This window comes from Melanerpes formicivorus, unplaced genomic scaffold, assembly GCF_026170545.1.
Source record: "Melanerpes formicivorus ecotype bairdi unplaced genomic scaffold, bMelFor1.0.p_v2 SCAF_15, whole genome shotgun sequence".
In the NCBI taxonomy this organism is placed as follows: Eukaryota; Metazoa; Chordata; class Aves; order Piciformes; family Picidae; genus Melanerpes; species Melanerpes formicivorus.
In genome coordinates, this window is record NW_027142367.1 from 12,555,628 (window position 1) to 12,574,067 (window position 18,440).

At 41.9% G+C, this 18,440-nt stretch overlaps 1 protein-coding gene across 2 annotated transcripts; it reads right to left on the reverse strand.

The window, feature by feature from the left end:
• Positions 1-716: 716 nt before the first annotated feature.
• Positions 717-18,389, reverse strand: CEP76 (centrosomal protein 76). Of its 2 annotated transcripts, XM_068147644.1 has the most exons (13): positions 18,231-18,389; positions 16,464-16,619; positions 16,086-16,167; positions 15,483-15,707; positions 14,173-14,358; positions 12,534-12,631; positions 11,608-11,736; positions 9,596-9,787; positions 8,627-8,793; positions 5,947-6,280; positions 4,604-4,821; positions 3,548-3,701; positions 717-1,552 (listed from the first exon to the last, which is right to left on the reverse strand). In XM_068147644.1, the coding sequence occupies exons 1-12, from the start codon at positions 18,291-18,293 to the stop codon at positions 3,563-3,565; spliced, it is 1,989 nt and encodes a 662-aa protein (XP_068003745.1). In that variant the 5' UTR covers positions 18,294-18,389; the 3' UTR covers positions 717-1,552; positions 3,548-3,562. The 2 variants fall into 2 exon arrangements, with proteins under 2 accessions (XP_068003745.1, XP_068003746.1); XM_068147645.1 differs by lacking the exon at positions 16,464-16,619.
• Positions 18,390-18,440: the final 51 nt, after the last annotated feature.

Consider the following 18,440-nt stretch of genomic DNA (forward strand, 5'->3'; position numbering starts at 1 on the left):
CTCCTGGGGCTTTCATGGCTACCTCAGCGTCCATGGACAGCGCTCGAAAGTCCTTGGTAGGTGCCTGGATTTCACGTTTGCCTTAGATACCTATAACGACGTGTCCTTACGCTATAACCAGCCTCCTCCTGCAACTCTCCATCCGCTGTAGCAGCAAGGCACTGGTGTACACAGAGGCTGACAGTAGCAGAACCAGCCAAGTCTGGAAAGGGCCAAAAGGAACTAGAACCTTACAAAGAAAGGCTGCCAGAACTGGGGACGTTCAGCCTGGAGAAGAGAGTGTGGGAGAAATCTCATTACTGCTTATTACTACGAGAGTTGCAGGAGGACAGAGCCAGACTCTTTCCAGTGGTGTCCAGTAATGGGACAAGTGAATGGACATGAACTGGAACGCTACAGGTTCCATGTAAATACAAGGGGGAAATTTTTCATCTTGAGGGTGGCAGAGCATGGGTAGAGGCCACCCAGAGGAGGTGTGAAGTCTCAGAGGGTGAGAAGTCTCTATCTGCAGAGGTATTCAAAACCCACATGGAGATGTTGCTCTCTGATTTACACTGATTGACCCCTGCTTTAGGAGCAGGGTGGACAAGGTGGTCTTCATTCTGTGTGATTCCAAATAACTGGGAACTGATATTCCTGCCCGTGAGCACAACTGGGCACCAGTAGGGCAGAGGCAGCCAGTACCAAGTCAATGGGCACAGCACAGAGGAAAAAGCTTCCCTTTATTTTTTTCTTTAGTAATCTACAATTTTACTTATGATATGTTAAAAGAAAGAAAGAAACAAAACAATCTCCTCTTAGCAGCATCCCCTTCTGTGCTTCAGCGTACTGCATGCTGGACAAGCCATGCAATACCCCACTTCAACAGTAAGAGTGTTTCATATTTCGTTTTCAGCTGTATGGCGGGTTTTTTTTCCTCTTGGAGTGATACATGTTACATACACCACTGCAAAGATGATAGAACTGGTATTTAAATAAAGCTATTAAACTTAGAAATATTCACCATACAGTATGATCCAGCCTTTCAGATTGTATGAGATAATGAAAGTGGTAGAGAAGTTTTATTGCCTGAATAGACCTGTGTGATGTACAAGAGCCAAATTTTGTTCTTCGAAGTATAAAGAGAAAGGTAACACAAATCCAGCTTCAAGCACTGTGAAATATTTGAAACTTGTTAGCAGCAGGACCAGCAACTATGTAACACACTATTAGAACTTCAAGTCAGCACACAATGTATTACTAAAATTTCGAGTTAAAACCCAAGGCCTGCAGGAGGCAGCATTAACATTTCTGGAGAAAAGACAGAAATAGTGTCAGGCTACCACAGTGCTGATTAAATGTGTAGGTAAAATCTTCACGCCTGCTGCGTGTGTTGGGAGCTTCTCTAGGGTTATTGCGGTTTCTCTTTGCTCCAGCATCAGCAGAAAGATTTGAATCTCTCTTACAAGCAGAACAGGTGGAGGTGGACATGGGTTATCAGACCTAGGGAATAGCTTCCAGAAGAAATCAAATAGTTTGGGATTCTTCAGTCTCAAAACAAGATGGCTGAAGCCTGCAGAGCAAAAAACATGAGAGGCATGGTGAAGTTCACAAAGCCCAGTTGCTTGCTTTGCCACAAAGCATAAAGACTACAAGACACTCAGTAAAAATCATCATCCACAAGTTTAAGACAAACAATGAAGTATGGATTTAAGTGTCAAAATTAGACAAAATCATGAATGATTGTTAAGCAAAATGGCCTCTCTACAACTTCTACCTCAGGAGCTTTCCAAGCTAATATCAGGAAAAAGGCACAAAGTCCATAAAATCATAGAATGGTCTGGATTGGAAGGGACCTCTAAAGGTCATCTAGTCCAACCATTTCCACAGTAAACAGGGGCATCCTCAACTAGACCAGTTAAACCACTTATGTAACCCAGCATTGATAGTCAAATGTTCAGGTACTCAAGACTTTAATTTAAATATCAGGGAGGGGAAAAAAAAATATCCAGAAATCACTCAATTGATAAATTAACAGGATTACCCACACCTGACTGAACTGTTCTTAAAAGCTGAATATAGAAGCTAGTGCTGGGTCCAAGAAAGGCAGAAGTTTTGCAGTGGAAAGAACACGTGCTTGAATTTCAGTATTTTTGGATCTTAGTCACTCACAAAGTATACCTTGAATGCTATAAGGAGAGGCAAGGAAAGGTAAACCAGTCTTTTACGCTGAAGAGGTAAACCACTTTTTCCACATGAAAAACTGCAACAGTATTTTCTGCACACATTTTAGTAACTTGACCTGCTGGAGCCTGGCCTGTCTTGAAGCGTTAGCATAAGCAACTCAGAGAGATATAAGCAGCTAATTTAGAATGTGATCTATGATAGCTTTGTTCAGAATATGTATTATGATGGCCTTGTAAAAGAACATGAACTGCTGTCCTCATAAACAACCGTTGGGTAAGTTAGCTACAAGAAGACAATGTAACACAACAGGGGATGTGAATCTGGGACTGTCATTCATAGTTTCATAGTTTCATTCAGGGTTGGAAGGGACCACAAGGATCATCTAGTTCCAAACCCCCTGCCATGGGCAGGGACACCCCACACTACATCAGGCTGGCCAGAGCCTCATCCAGCCTGGGCTTAAACACCCCCAGGGACGGGGCCTCGACCACCTCCCTGGACAACCCATTCCAGGGTTTCACCACTCTCATGGGGAAGAACCTCCTCCTCACATCCAGCCTGAATCTCCCCACCTCCAGCTTCATTCCATTCCCCCTAGTCCTATCACTACCTGACATCCTGAGAAGTCCTTCCCCAGCCTTCCTGTAGGCCCCCTTCAGATACTGGAAGGCCACAATTAGGTCACCTCGGAGCCTTCTCTTCTGCAGACTGAACAGCCCCAACTCCTTCAGTCTGTCCTCATAGGAGAGGTGCTCCAGCCCTCTGATCATCCTTGTGGCCCTTCTCTGGACACCTTCCAGCACCTCCACATCCCTCTTGTAATAGGGGCTCCAGAACTGGACACAGTACTCCAGGTGGGGTCTCACCAGGGCTGAGTAGAGGGGGAGGATCACCTCCCTCGACCTGCTGGCCACACTTCTCCTGATGCAGCCCAGGATCTGATTGGCCTTGCGGGCTGCAAGTGCACACTGAGAGCTCATGTTGAGCTTTTTGTCCATTCAATCTGCACAAAACATCAGCAACAACCAGATCGATCAAAAGGATGCGTGGACAGCCCGTGAGGATGCAGAACAGCCTATCATATTGCAGCATAGTGTGAGTATACAGTATCAAAGTAGCGCTGATCGTTACAAAGTTTATGCATCACATTGGTGCCGTGTGGTTCCTGCTCCTGCAGGGATTTTAAAAGGCCCTGGCATTGACTCACACTTCTGCAAATATTAAAAGTAACTTTTATTAAAAATATATTCTCTTTGTACATAATCATTGCTGTATACACAACCCTCGTTGAAACACAAACCGTGGTATTCAAAAATCAGTGGCTCTTAGATCAAATACACCTGCATCCATTATTGTGCAGCTCTAAAAGTATCTAAATTACCTGCTTGGTTTTTTTTCAGAGGACAGAGCGGTATTTACAAGCAAACATGATCCAAACAGCACATGCAGATTCTGGGTATGGAAACACTCTGGCACGAACTGCAAGTTTCACTTGGTCCCCCCTACAACAGACTATTTCTTCACAGAGAGGAGATCTGTGGGACAAAAAGTGAAAACAAGAGGAACAGATATTACTAAGCTGCTATTAAAAATTTCAATTACAAGTGGAATTTTTCTAAATGTGACTAATAATTAACCTTAAGTGCCATGAGTCTGACATTACAAGTAATATTGTTCTGTAATGCAGGGGCTATTACCTTGGAGGTAAAAAAGACAAGCACTGATCATCTTTAACAAGTGCAGAGAAATTAACTCATTGTTCTCTCATTTAACACATGAGAAGTCTACTATCACTGAACTCACCACTGTAACACAGAATAAGACAAAATGACCTCAAGTTGCACCAGGGGAGGTTTAGGTATTAGAAGAAACTTCCTCACTGAAAAGGTTCTGAAACATTGGAACAAGCTCCCCAGGAAAGTGGTTGAATCCCCATCCCTGGGGATTCATGGAATACCAGGTTGAAAAAGACCTCAAGGATCATTTAGGAGAATCACACTAAGTATCTAGTTTAAATGAGATGGCCCAGCACCCAGTCAAGCTAGTCCTTGAAACTGTCTAACGCAGGGAAAATCACCACCCTCCCTTGGGAATTTATTCCAATGTCTAAATAGTTCAAATGGTGAAAAAAAAATTTCTGGCATCCAGTCCAAATTTCCCCGTTAGCAACGTGTACCCACGTTTAAAAGATGCAGGAATGTGGTGCTGAGGAACACCAGACTTCACAGCGTTAGATAATGGTTGCATTAATTGATCTTAAAGGTCTTTTCTAACCAAAACAATACTATGATTCTCTGACAAAAGCTCTGCTCCCTGCCATCTCTTCTTCCAGTTGTAATTAAGGAAATAAACTTTAACTAAGTGTCATTATTCAAAAAAGAGTTGCAGTTCACCACTGCTACTATTTGGCTTGAACATATCAGTAAATTAAACCTACCGAAGACACGTGGCAAAAGCTCTCCTGGCATTTATGTATCCAAACTGGATGGGGAACCCTTTAAAGGTGTGACCATCAGGTACTGCTCTTCTGATAGCGTCTTGAAACTCTTCATTTCCTGCAGAAACGCCTGTTATACGTTCAAGCTCGTAGGCTGCTAACGCTGGTGCCAACAGGTAGGACAGATGGTCATCCCAAACAGTAGAAAGGCCAAGATCCTGTGAGGCAAGTCACAGAATGATGACAACCATGTAGAATGAACATTAGGGTATGACTAAGCTTGTATGCTGTATACATTCAGATAAACCCACAACAAATCATTCATTTGCAGTTCATGGAAGTGAATCCATGCAGCAGTAAGAGATGTTGACTCACACAGCAAGTAGAACAATCAAACACCACCAACAAGCTCTCAAACAGTTAACAAGAAATTAAGTTAGACTGCTAGATTAAAACCATACCAGCAGAGTTAAAACTAGATGTTTTAGCTACAGTATCTCTACAGGAAATGCAAGAAGATAGCATAAGGTCAGCTAAGATTTGCTTCATGTTTTTCCAATGTCTCTCATGAAAGCTCACTTCAGAAAAGACAACACAACAGCTGCCCAGAACACATTCAGGTGTACATGAGCCTTACTCTTGTCATCCCACAAGTGCAAAGTAGATAAAGCTACCATGTACGTACTCAGTGTTGCAGAGACTCGCACTCTGAGAACTATTTACTACCCCAGAGGCTAAGCATTGTGTGGGGAGATAAACACAACCAGAAGGCCCATTAAAAACAGACATAAGTATCTCCTTCATATCCAGCACAGGAAGAATTGTTTCAGGCACATTATTCTTCTAAAACTCATGAATCAGAGCAAAACTAGCTTCAAGAAATACCTTCTGATTTTGTCAAGCAGTCAGAGTAAGCTCATAAAAGCCTGCTTTTGTCTAGGGACCAAAACCATTTGTGATAGACAGGCAAAGCCCAATAACAATCAGATTTATCTCCCCAGCTCCTTCACAGACCACTCATAGGTAGCCTGCAGGTGCCAGTAAACTGAGGACCACAGACCTGGAATAAGAGGCAGAGGAGGGGTGAGGGAAAGAGCCCACACATGAGACTCCAAATCACCACTGCAAACAATAAGGTGTCTAAGCTAGTTCAGTGAAGCCTTTCCAAACTGTTTTCCAATCGTTTCACTTTTCACATGCACCATTTCTGCAAAAGCTGATGGAAAACACACTGCAGTTATGAGTAGGTGAACTAACAAATGGTTATTCAAGACAAGCACACAGTAAAACCATGCACCCTTATTACAACAGAAGGAGGACAATCTTGACACAGCATTTATTACCTTTCTGTGTTCAGTGACCAGTGTTCTCAGCTGTAGCTCTACCATGTTGCTTGCTACTGGAGCAACTACTGTGGAGGCACACAGAGGAGGAAAAGGGGGAACTGAAGATGTGTTTCCAGGAGGACATACAGATTTTATCGCTTCTTCACTCATGGGTTTCCATTTAGATTCATCGTGCAGGTCAAACACACAGACCTCCACAGCATCTGAGGGCTGACAGTTTCCCAGGAACTTCTGATGGTTGAAGATGCAGCCTATTGTGCGGTAAGGATGCTGTAGCTTGGGTTGCTCCACGAGTGGAGGGGCATCAGGGTTGACAGGTATGTGGATGTACCTAATTAAAACCATCCTTTATGTGATTACTATAACTTATTTTAAGCCAAGATAAAAGTATTTAGATGGGGCAGATACAAGCTGTTTCTACTTTCAAATATTCAACCCAAGTCTGTTAAGAATTGTTTTATTCTCCAAAGTGGCATTCATTTATTTACCTGACAGTAATTCAACACATTTTGGAGGCAAAACATACCATGAAGTAACACGGCGCTACTTTTGGGGTTTTTTAATTTCCTTCAAAATTGAAGCTTGAGGAGGGCACATTCAGACTGGATATTAGGAAGAAATTCTTTACAGTGAGGGTGGTGAGACACCAGAACAAGTTGCCCAGGAAGGTTGTGGATGCAACCTCTCTGGAGGTGTTCAAGGCCAGATTGGAAGAGACCTTGAGCAACTTGGTCTAGTGGAAGGTGTCCCTGCCCATGGCAGAAGGGTTGGAACTAGATGATCTGTAGGGTTCCTTCCAACCCAAACCATTCTATGAATCAAGCAGATAGTCAACATCAATTAAATTTTGTAACTTTAACAAAATGACCAAGAAGGGATTCCATCCCATGGGTGTCATCTTTAGGATCAAGCCGAGGGATCACCAGGGTCAAGCATCTTCTTCAATGACTGGAGTCCAAGCAGGACTCTGTCCATTCTGCCTTCAATCCCAATCTATGTGTTTCTGAGTCCAGCTGCAGAATTCAGCTTCTGAATCAAGTTCACATCTGCTGGTGAGTTCAGCCTGGGGCTTCCTAGTGCCTGCCCCCAGCATCAGTGGTGACAGTGACATCAGGGGTTTGGATTCAACATTGGTTCATATCTACTTGTATTTATTCCATTTTACTGGTGTTATTTTCATTAAAGTAGTTTTAGTTTTCCCACCCATCAGTCTCTCTCCCTTATTCCTTTTCTTCCCCTTTGGGAAGGGAGAAGAGTTCATAGGGAGTTTGTCACTGATGCCAAGCTCTGACCCAAGGACACTCTGCAGTTTCCCCACTACTCATCACATTTGGAGAAATACATCTCCAAAAGCTCCTAAAAGATATACAAACAGTGGCAAAACAGGATGGCATATTTTCAACACTGTAGATGACAGGTTCCAGAAATTTTGCAACCACTACCTGTGCCCTTCTAAAGTGACTCAATGAGAGAAGATCTCAGAGAACTTGCAGAGATTTCTGCGGGGAGCGCAGGGGAAGTATTGTAACACTGATTTCATAGATGAAACAAGGGAAAAAGTGTGTGTTCCTAAACATTCACATTAGATTTCATCTCCTCTACAAGTGCTGGCAGTGACAGCATCAGTGGCAACCAGTTGTCATAAGACACAAAGTAGTTACTAGATGGTATTAAAGCCACTGAAAACTCTATTACAAACTGCTGAAATATTTCACTTCACACTGAAGCAGTTAGCTTCCCAACAAAAGCAGTGCACAGAAAAAACAAAAAGATGTAAAGACAAAAGTCATCTGGATGTCACGGGTCAGGGCTGGGCCAGCCACTGGACAAGTGAAAGAAGCTCCCTATGAATGCCTCTGACTTCCCAAAGTGAAGGGAAAGGGAGTACGGGAGAGAGACTGATAGACTGGGAAAGAAAACTAAACCATCTGAAATGGAAATTGATAATAGCAAAATGAACTAGATACAAACAGTTACAAACCAGTATGAAATCCAACCCCTTGATGTCAATTGCATCACCATTACCACTGATGTTATGAGCAGGCACTGAAAAAGTCCCAGGCTGGACTCATCATGAGATGAGAACTCGATTAAGGAGTTGGATTCTGCAACTGGACTCAGGAACACACAGGTTGGGATTGAAGGCAGGATGGACCAAAGTCTTCCTTAGACACCAGACACTGAAGAAAAGGCTTGACTCTGCTGTTCCCTCAGCTTGATCCTGAGGATGCTGTCCATGGGATAGGGACGGAATTCCTCATTGGTCAGTTTAGGGTCAACTGTCTTGTCCATTCCTCCCCACAAGTGGCACTCTTACTTACTGCACCCCAACATAGCACACAAGATTTAGAAGAGCCCTTGGTGTGCACAGGAGCAAGTCTAAGCCAGAGCCATTCTGCAGCCAAGCCATTAGCAGTAATTCTCTCCATCAGTGTTCTCACTGTTAGAAGCAGCCACTGGATGTGCAAACACACCCTGAGCTTCAGAACGTACCCTCAATGAGCAGAGACTAAGGTGAGAAGTCACAGCACCGACCAGAATTAGTTCTGTTCTAGCTCAAACCAGGACACTGGATCACATGACAGTTACATGACAGGGTCCATGGGTCAAAACCCAAAAATCAACAACAAAAGCATCAATAAACAAGGTTCAGTTTTCTTATATTCCTTTTACTCACCTATGTCCTGTTAAGCTTTCCCAAAAAGTAATTGTTCCAGCAGTTCCACAAGTCATTACCCAAGTGTGAGGGACTCCTTTCGCTTTTGTTCCAACGCACACAAAGGCTTGCAACCCAAACCCCAGGAGGAGACTGCACAGAAGGTTAGCATGATCTTCACAGTCACCCTAGACAGTAAATACCAGTAAGTTGGTTTGAGTATCAGCCATGGATAAATCTTGAAAGGAAGTAGTGGTATTTCTCTAACCATTTCATAACAAGTCAAGTTTTCCCTCTGTTCACCCAAAGCAGGTATCAGGAATCAGGATTTTAAGATTTAAACCTGCCTAATTTTAGTATTCTGTAATAGAATTAATCAGTTAAAAATATTAGTATCTTCTAATGATAGACCATTTGAATCTTTTATTCCACTACAGTATAAACACAGGAAAACATTTCTCATGATTATGAAGACACCTTCAATAATCCTGAACCAGAATCTATTGGCCCATGAAGACAAAACCAGTATTCTAATTAAAGACTACATAGGGGAGGGGGAAGTAGTAGTACTACTAGAAATTACACAGTATTTGGACACAGTGAGGAAGTTAACCATTTGAAATGTGATTCAACTACTATTGCACTGCCTGGAATGTGTAGTCAAAGTTCAGAAATCAAAAAAAGCTGCAACAACCTCCCTCACAGATCTAAATATAAACCAATTGAAAGTCACATGTAGCTGCTTTGCCTTCCAGTCAGAAAAATATTTCTTTCATAAACACATTACTACTGTTCATAATTCACAGAAAACTGTTTTCAAACGTGGTATCTAGGATTCTGTGTCTCTTAAGCTCTTTACACAGGTTAGCTGTCAGGCAGGTAAGAACAAAAATTCCTCATGCAGTGAAACTTTCATAATACCAAACAGCACTGAGAAGTGGAAGAGTAAAGCTCCTTAGTCCCTGCCACACAGGGACTGATTTCGCATACCTTGTTCCTGGATAAAAAAGCAAGAAGGGTGCACCACTGCTCTTGTTTGCCACCACCTCCTCCAATGACTGGAGCTCTTTCATACCCCAGGACGCTGACAAACCGTGCTGCCTGTCTAGGTGTGTCCAGTAAGCGGCCTGCTCGAAACGGTCTGACGTATGTACATACAGGACGATTCACTCCATTTTCATCCTGCATATAGGAAACATGGTTACTTGCCAGCCACACAAATAGCACAAAAGATTTATCTCAAATACTTTTGCAGTGGGATGTATTCATCCTCAAACACATATTGCTCAAAAATATTCACACAAAAATACTTCCACAATTCAGACATCAGACCATTAAACCATTTAGAGACATTACAGTAAGATTTTTCTGCTGGCTCTGTCACTTGTAGGACACTCTGGACTAAATGTTTGTGACCTGGAGCAGCTACAATTCATTTTCTTAAATAGGTGAGTAACTGTTCATGCTCACCCATTATCAATTCCCACATTAACATCCAGCAAAAGCCACCAGACTAATATACAGAGACACCAAACCCCACACCAATCCCTAACAACCATCACTGAAACATTAAGGATTTGTCAGCTGATTTGAGTTTAAAGGTGACTATTTGCTTCTAAATTTGAATACCTCCTGTTGTAACACCAAGCAGCAGTAAAATTTACTCACAATAAAGTAACTAGGCTTAGCTAAATTAGGAGAAAAATAACACTAAGAATTTGTAATTTCTTGGGAAAATGAGCAAATAAGATATCTGGGAAAAAAAGAAGTTTTTTTACTACATGCTGCAGGGAAATACAACAATTATCAACTATTAGAATTATTTCAAGACTACTTTTCCCTCACTGAGCTAAATTGGTACTTCTATGCTCATATATTTTAAGAGATCAAAGCCCTTAAGTCCCTGCAGCTTCAGGAAATTATAGTCTCATAGTTCTACTGTAGTCACATATTGCCTCCATTTATGTTTTGTCACTTTGCTGTTAAGAAAAGCAGCATTTATTTGAAGCTAACTAGAATCTTGTTGAAAATTATTTCACAGCTGGAAAGCAATCAAGAAAACAAACACAGGTGGGATACATTCACTACACATCAAATACTGTCACTGCACCTTAAGTACCAGATTCAGTTTTGGCCCCCTGAGAATGTCACTTCACCTGGAAGTAGTGATGAGTGATTGTCTCTGGGTCACTTTTTTCCTTCCCCTCTTCCTTTCTTTCCTTCATTTCGTCTCAATTCCTGAGCTTTTCTACACTTTGGCCCTTTTTGTTCCCATCCCATTCCCACTCAAATGAGTGAGAATGGGTGGGGACTCAGCTGCAGGTTGGGATTTGGAAGTTCACATTACTACTGAAGACTCAAAGTACAGCCAGAATGGAAGTTACGACTTCACTGAAGAGAAGCAGGCACAGATCACTTCAGGATGCTACTCTGAGATAAATTACTGCACAATATCTGTGCTAGGAAATTCATAGCATGAAAAACAGAAGGTTCATATCACTCCTGAGGGAGACTTGGCAAGGAGCAACTGAGACAGTAACTTATGACTCCACAATTGTTATATCCATAGCTATTTTGTGTTATTAAACAGACAGATTGTTTTACAGACCACAGAGAGCTCAAATATTGTGTGGATCTGTTCTAGTAGAGCTAGCAGAGTCCATTTTTCACAACCATTTTGTCTGACATAAAATGTGTTTGAAATAGTTGACACCAATCATTTAAGTCTTTGCCATTTGTATTGAAGACCTTAAAGGAAAAGGCAAGAGTTTACTACCTCATACATGAGAGGTGGTAGGAACAACCCCTCTGTCTGCAGCATGCTCTGAAGCTTCAATACACTAACAGAAGTTCAATTACCACAAATTTTATGTCGTGCTTGATGCACCACATGCTGGCCTGACCCGCCTGTGACCACATCATTACACACAGATTCTATATACACATCAGCTTCAAAATATATCAAACAATGAAAGGCTAACTTAAGCAACTGGGATACAAACCTGTGCAAATATCTTCACTAGCCTTACATTGTGTGTAGGCCTAATCTGTAGGTATTCCTTCCACCACTGCTTAGCATACGCAAGAAATAACCGCTCTTTTTCTGCTGTTTTCATGTGCTCCAATGCAAACTGCAGGTAAGAAAACCATAACTGATCAGTTTTTTTAACCACAAACAGGAAAAACATCACATAATCAATAAATGCATTATCAACAAATCCTGTCATACGTAAAATAAAGCTTCATGTGTAAAGTATCCCAGGCTAAATGCTGAAGAACAGTATTTTAAAATGAAAATCCAATGCACTAAAGTTTGAAGTAGTGTTCATCTTAAGTGCATTTCTGTGAAGAAAGTACAAGTAATTAGGAAAACTACTACAGTAGTAGTATTCCAAATCATGTAATGTTCAGCATAACATGTAATACAGCCTGAGAGTTGGGTTGCTCAGACAAGAACAGGCTCCAAAAAGGCCTTTCAGTACTTAAAGGGGGCCTAGAAGAAAGATGGCCACAATCATTTTAGCAGGGCCTGCTGAAACAGGACAAATGGTGATGGTTTTAAACTAGAAGAGGGGAGATTTAGACTAGATAGAAGGAAGAATTTCTTCCAACAAAGGTGGTGAAACACTGGCCCAGGCTGCCCAGAGAGGTGGTAGAAGCCCCATCCCTGGAAACATTCCAGGTCAGGCTAGATGGGTCTCTGAGCAACGTACTCTAGTTGGAAATGCCCCTGCTTTAAAGATCACTTCCAACCTAAACCATTCTAAGATTCTATAAACAAAGTAGCTTTTAAAAAAAGGAAATTATATTTAGATTTAATGGGGAAAAAAAAAAAATCCCACATCTCTCAACACCTACAAGTAATCCTATATTGAGTTTCCTCCACCAAAAAAGAACAAGTCAGTTTACCTCCACTCCAGTTACTTACTTGAGTATTTGTTACTTCTGGAGACAGTGTCTTATCAAGCTGTGGATACATTTCCAGTCTGATGTTTAAAACACCAACAGAAACCTTAGATTCTGTACCTTCAAACCAAAATAAATTTTGATCAGTTCTCTCAAATTTGATTTACTTCTAACATTTCAGCCAGGCAGGACCAAGCACTTAAAGATGATAGCTCTATAACCACAAAAACCAACTAAACTTCTTTAAATATAGGCAAAATAAGCATATTTAAATCTCAAGTGCATGTGAGGCTCTAAGAAAGCATAATCTGGCCAAAGCAAAAAAGGAAATATCTATATATGAGGTAATTACCCTAGGCCCTCTTTGCAGCCAGTACCAAGATGTATGAAATGAATGACATTCTAGAAACATCTAGAACAGACATCTAAAAAAGAGTAGGAGAGTCACACACTCCATTTATCTGAGATAGCAGCATGCTTTGGTGGTCTTGCTGCATTTTGTACAGTGGCAAAACTTCAGAAGAGGTAAAAATACACTGCATTTAGAGGCTTGATACTTCATTATTTGGAAAAACACTACTGATTATTAAACTGCTCTCACCACCCATTTCAGTACTTACTTGTTATGCACTGCCACATCACTATAAATACAGAAACTCTCGATTTAAGAGAATATCCAAACCCATACTGCTTACTAAACTTGGCCAATGTTAGCATTTTCAGAAGGAAAATGAAGCTAACAAACACATTAGCAATTAAAGCTTACCAGAGTTGTACTTGCTGGATAAAACACTGCACCAAATCACACACCCCCCATAACAGCAGGCAAAAGTGGCAACAATGAGTAACTTTCCTTGTGTTTTATACCTTCAAAAATATTTTGAAGGTATAATTTAAACTCTTTTAAATCTGTCAACAACTGCTCACCCACCTAACAGGAAAAGAAACTGAAACAAAGAATTAGCAGCTACCATCTGACAAAACTTTAGGATAGCTGATGTAGAACCCCTTAAATCCATTCCCCCTCATCCTATCACTACAAGTCCCTGTAAAAAGTCCCTTACCAGCTTTCCTCTAAGTCCTCCCTTTAAGTACTGAAAGGCCACAATAAAGTCTTCCCAGAGCCTTCTTTTCTGCAGGCTGAAGAGCCCCAACTCTCACAGCCTGTCCCCACAGGGGACATGCTCTAGCTCTCTATCCTAAGACAAAGCTGCTTTACCCTTTCTGTCAGAAAACATACTTCCAACCACTGCAATAAACGGCAATACAAAAGAGATCACTTGCTCTGGTAGTTGCCAGTTTGCTGGGAAAGGGACACAAGCAGGCTTTTACTCTCCAGTGCACAGGTCTGATACATTACTGGAGATTAACTGCTTGATTCTTGGTTGGTTGGTATTTGGCAACTTCTCAAGATTTTGCAGAAAATCAATAGTGGGAGTTCCAGACATGAGGCCTATCACTACACAGGATCTGGAATATACATTTGTAGTATTTCAGCAACAACAAAATCTGACCATTAGTCTCCTACACATTTTCTATGGATACTTTATAGTTATTTATAAGTTGGACTAAAACTAAACTACATCCCAAATACTCTATTAAGCTTACAAGCAAGCTCAGTACCCAGTATTCTAAGTTATTGAAGTCTTCTCTGTTCTTACCTACACCCAGAAGTTCAACAGCAACATTGGTTACACCATTCTCCGCAGCTAAGACAGATCTCCACTCCAAAAAATAGGATGCAACTAGTGTTGTCTCACCAAACGTGTCTGTTTTGATCAGAACCATGTGCACTGGATCACATATAGATAACATAGTGGTTGCATCCACCATTTTACTTCCATCACCTGCCATTATTAAAACAAGACAAGAGAGCAAGAATGTTATCATCCCAAGTATTCCAGTGTACCTGGTTCAAATGCACAAAAATTACAATGGAATTAAGATTTAAGAAAATAAAGAACATCGAAGTACCATGAAGTAGGAGGCATTGAAAAGTGTTTTTAATAAACTGGGATGCATCAATATCAATATGATTGATAAGCAAGCTTCAACTTTATTGTTCAAAAGCATGGCTTATAAAGCATCTCAGCTAAATATGCACAAGTGTCATTATTCCATTGGCTATTATCCAGCCTACTTGCAGTTAGGCCTACATGCAACTTCACAACCTCCTTTCTCAGTAGTTCTTTGTTTCCCATATGCTTTGTATCACATACTACTATCTTATAAGTAACTACTTCACATGGTGCTATCTTATGAGAAACTGCAAGCACAGTCACAGGGCTGTGGTGGCCTTGCTGCATCAGCACACCAGCTAAGCTGTGAGCAGTAAACAGCAAGATGGAGTCTGGCCTACACACTCTGTTCAAAACAGCTGTTCCATAGAACCATGTCCCTGCAATTCAAGCCATTCCTCAACACCTGGGTCCTTTGAATTTCTGGTATGTTCACTCCCCTCCCCAAGTGCAGCTGCAGTACTTCTGGCTTCCTCTCTGTTTCCTGATATTCCTGGGTTTCTACAAAGATTCAGACAATTTCCAGAAGACTTTTCACAAAAAACTTAGCTCCTACCAAAAGAAGAGTAAGAGTCTGTGGATGGCTGTCTCTGAGACAGGTAAACTGCACTCACACTGAAGTTCTTGCTTTCATGTGACAACAAATTTGTGTTTTCATTCTTCGCTTGTCACAAGCCACCACAATACCTCTTTACTATCTCTGATACTATCATCTCACTGTCAATTATGGATAAAGTAAAATCAAACTGCAATTTGACCAAACGTGTAAAAGAAGGAAAAGAAGAGGTAAGAGCAGAGAAAGATCTGCAAGTGCCATAACCTAATATAGTAATCAGGTTCCTTAGGAAAATATGATAAAAATAGGAAAGAAAGCCACTAAACACATTTCACAACAACTCTGAAGCCAGAAAAAAAGCCAACACCATCAGCTTTAAATGCACAACATTGCTTACCTAGGCTCTCCTTGTGCACTTCAAGCAAAAACCCATCATGAAAGTCTGGCTCACAGGCACAGGGTACAGGCTTAGTATGGAAGCGCTGATTCCGAAAATGCAAATGGAGAGTGAAGGTGGAACAGGTCTGTCCAGGCAGAGGCTCAGGCTCCTGAAGATGTTCCAGAAAAGCTTTTCCACCCAAAACCTGAAGGTAAAGATACCTCCGTGTCGGGTCGATGTTAGCTGTAAAGTGTAGCAATAAAAATTAACAGACTACAAACAGATCTTAGGAAGCATCTTAAATATCAGTTAACTAACAGGGGATTGGGAAAAAAACCCAAAGCAAAACACTTTTTTGAAACAAGTGCTTAAGAGAAGGTGATTTTTCAAATGCAAGAAAACCATCTTAATGTAAAATAACTAAATTTAAAACCACATTCCATTTTTGTGCAAGACTAACTGCTACAGCTTACACAAATTTACTTCCTGCAGACAAGCAAGGAAAAAACATCCACTTTTAGGGCAGTTCCTAGCAGACTGCTGTGTCAGAGTTCAAAAATCACACACTTAAAATTTCTCTCACACCTAAGATCCCGACATTAAAACAAAAAAGCAGCGTACTTTTTTTCAAAGCTGCTGGCTCTCTGTCAACAAAATGTGTGAATGGTTTTGGAGCTGAAGTCTTCTCCTTTTCATGCACATCCTGGAATTACAATTAAAACTTTTTGAGGCATGAAGAATCCTCTGTTTCAACTGAATGCCATTCCTCAAATCTTTTTCCTCCTGGAGGAACCACTGGAGACGTAACAAAACTGAACAAATACTTTCAATATCACATTATCATTAAATCAGTTCTAGCATATGCATTAAACTGCTCTGCTCCTAATATGTCACAAATCATTAAAGCCATTACACACCTTCAGAAGCAGTGCCAAAACCCCAAGACAATAGAAGGAATAAAAAAGCAAAATACACTTTCACTTTTTAAAACCAACTTACAGTTACAAACTTAAGTTCCTTCATAACATCATCAATGATTCCTTGTTGTCTTAAGGCTTTTATCAAATCTTCTGTGGATACCTGCTGATGCTCAGGTGCTAGCTCCTCGCACATAGTCTTAGCAAGGACTTCTCTGATCCTGCCACGGACATCCATCTGAAATACAGTCACTATATGCTACAAACTTTGCATGATAGCTCTTATGACTAACCAGTCACTCTGTAAAACTAAAGGTATTCTCCTAAGAAGATAGAAATGACTACACCAAAATATGAATCGTTGCAGAACTAATTGAACTAGTCACAGCACCTCACTGAAGCAGTTCTACCAGTTTAAAAAAATCATAAGCATACCGAAACTGAGCATTTTCATTGCTCTTGACAGCATCCCCTGCCTTGAACTTCCCTCCTTACAAACAGGTATGCAAATCCATCAGCTATAAAATAGTCACTCTTTTAAATTCTTGTTACCCTCTAAATTCAAACTTAAAATGGAACAACCCTGCAGAAGATGACTTGGTGGTACTGGTGGATGAAAAACCAAATATAACCCAGCAATGTATGCTTACAACCCAGAAAGCCAACTGCATCAAAAACGTAGCCAGCAGGTTGAGGGAAAAGATTATGCCCCTCTACTCCACTCTGGTAAGATGCCACCTGCAGTGCCGGGTCCATCTCTGGAATCCTCACCACAGGAAAGAGATGGACCTGTCGGAGCTGGTCCAGAGGAGGCCACAAAAATTATCAGAGGGGTGCAAAACCTCTCCTGTGAGGACAGGATGAGAGTTGAGGTTGTTCAAGGGAGGTCTAATCATGGCCTTTAACTACTTAAAGTGGGCTAATAGCAAAGATGAGGAGGGACACTTTATCAGTAAGTGTAGTGATAGGATAAGGGTTAACAGTTTCAAATTGAAAGAGGGTAGAATTAAAATAGGTATTAGGAATACAGTCTTTACTTTGAGGGTAATAAGACACTCGAACAGGTTGACCCAGAGCAGCTGTGGATGACCCCTCCCTGGAGGTGTCTGATCTAGTAGAAGGTGTCGCTGGCCATTGCAGGGGGGTTGGAAGTACCTGATCTTTAATGTTCCCTCCAACCCAAACTACTTTATGATAATAATTTCTTACTTTAGAAGGGAAAAATTACCCCCTGCTATGCTTATATCACAGAGGCACAAAAGTATTAATTCTCCACTGCAAACTTCCCTTACGCTCAAAGGGAGGTCACCTCGGCTGTGAAACTGCACGGATTTATAAAGCTGTTTCTCACACAGGTGGGATGTTAAGGCCACGGCCACCGGAACTTAAAATACTTTGTGATATACGAGCTAAAGCACTCGTATTTACCCCGTGTCAGTTCAAGACCCAGACCAAGAACTCAGCGCAGAGAGCAGCAAGAAAAGAAAAAAAATATGAATAAAAAAATTCAGCGACAGAGCGAAAAAGCAGCAGCAACCCGGGGTAGGAAAAGGAGCTAGGGCGGCATGGCCTCAGGTCCACCTCTCCATAGTGCACGGAACAGGAGGTTGAAGAGGTGAGGACGAGGAGCAGAGGCGGTAGAGACAGCGGGGGAAAGGCGCAAAGCGGGTCAGGCATTAGGCCACAGCGCGAACGGCCGCTGGCCCTCCTGGGAGGGAGCAACACCGGTAAGACCAAACGATGCCTGAAAGCCACCCGAAGCGACGGAGAGAGAGCGGACACACAGCGAGGGGCCCTTCGCCTCCCCCGGGACTTCCCTTGGCTCTACCGCGGAGACAACCCCACCAACCTTAACCAGCTGCTGGCGGATAATCTGCTTCAGTTCGGACGCTTTCTCCGGCGGCAGAGACATGGCGTCAGGACAAGAGATGAACGGCGACACTTCGCGCGCCAGGAGTGCGGGGACGGCACAGCCTCCTTGCCGACGAGCGCGCGGGGAGACTGGAGGCGGGCGGCCACGGCCGTTACTCCCCGCCACGCCTCCTCTGCTTTCCACTCC

What these genes read in the sequence shown, in the direction of transcription:
- CEP76 (XM_068147644.1), bottom strand. Translation starts at nt 18,293, where the DNA reads ATGTCTCTGCCGCCGGAGAAAGCGTCCGAACTGAAGCAGATTATCCGC. An exon ending in AGTGCACAAGGAGAGCCTAG is followed by an intron (nt 14,359 to 15,482) that starts GTAAGCAATGTT and finishes TAATAATGGCAG; the next exon opens with GTGATGGAAGTAAAATGGTG. An exon ending in GCTTTTGCCACGTGTCTTCG is followed by an intron (nt 3,702 to 4,603) that starts GTAGGTTTAATT and finishes TTTGTCCCACAG; the next exon opens with ATCTCCTCTCTGTGAAGAAA.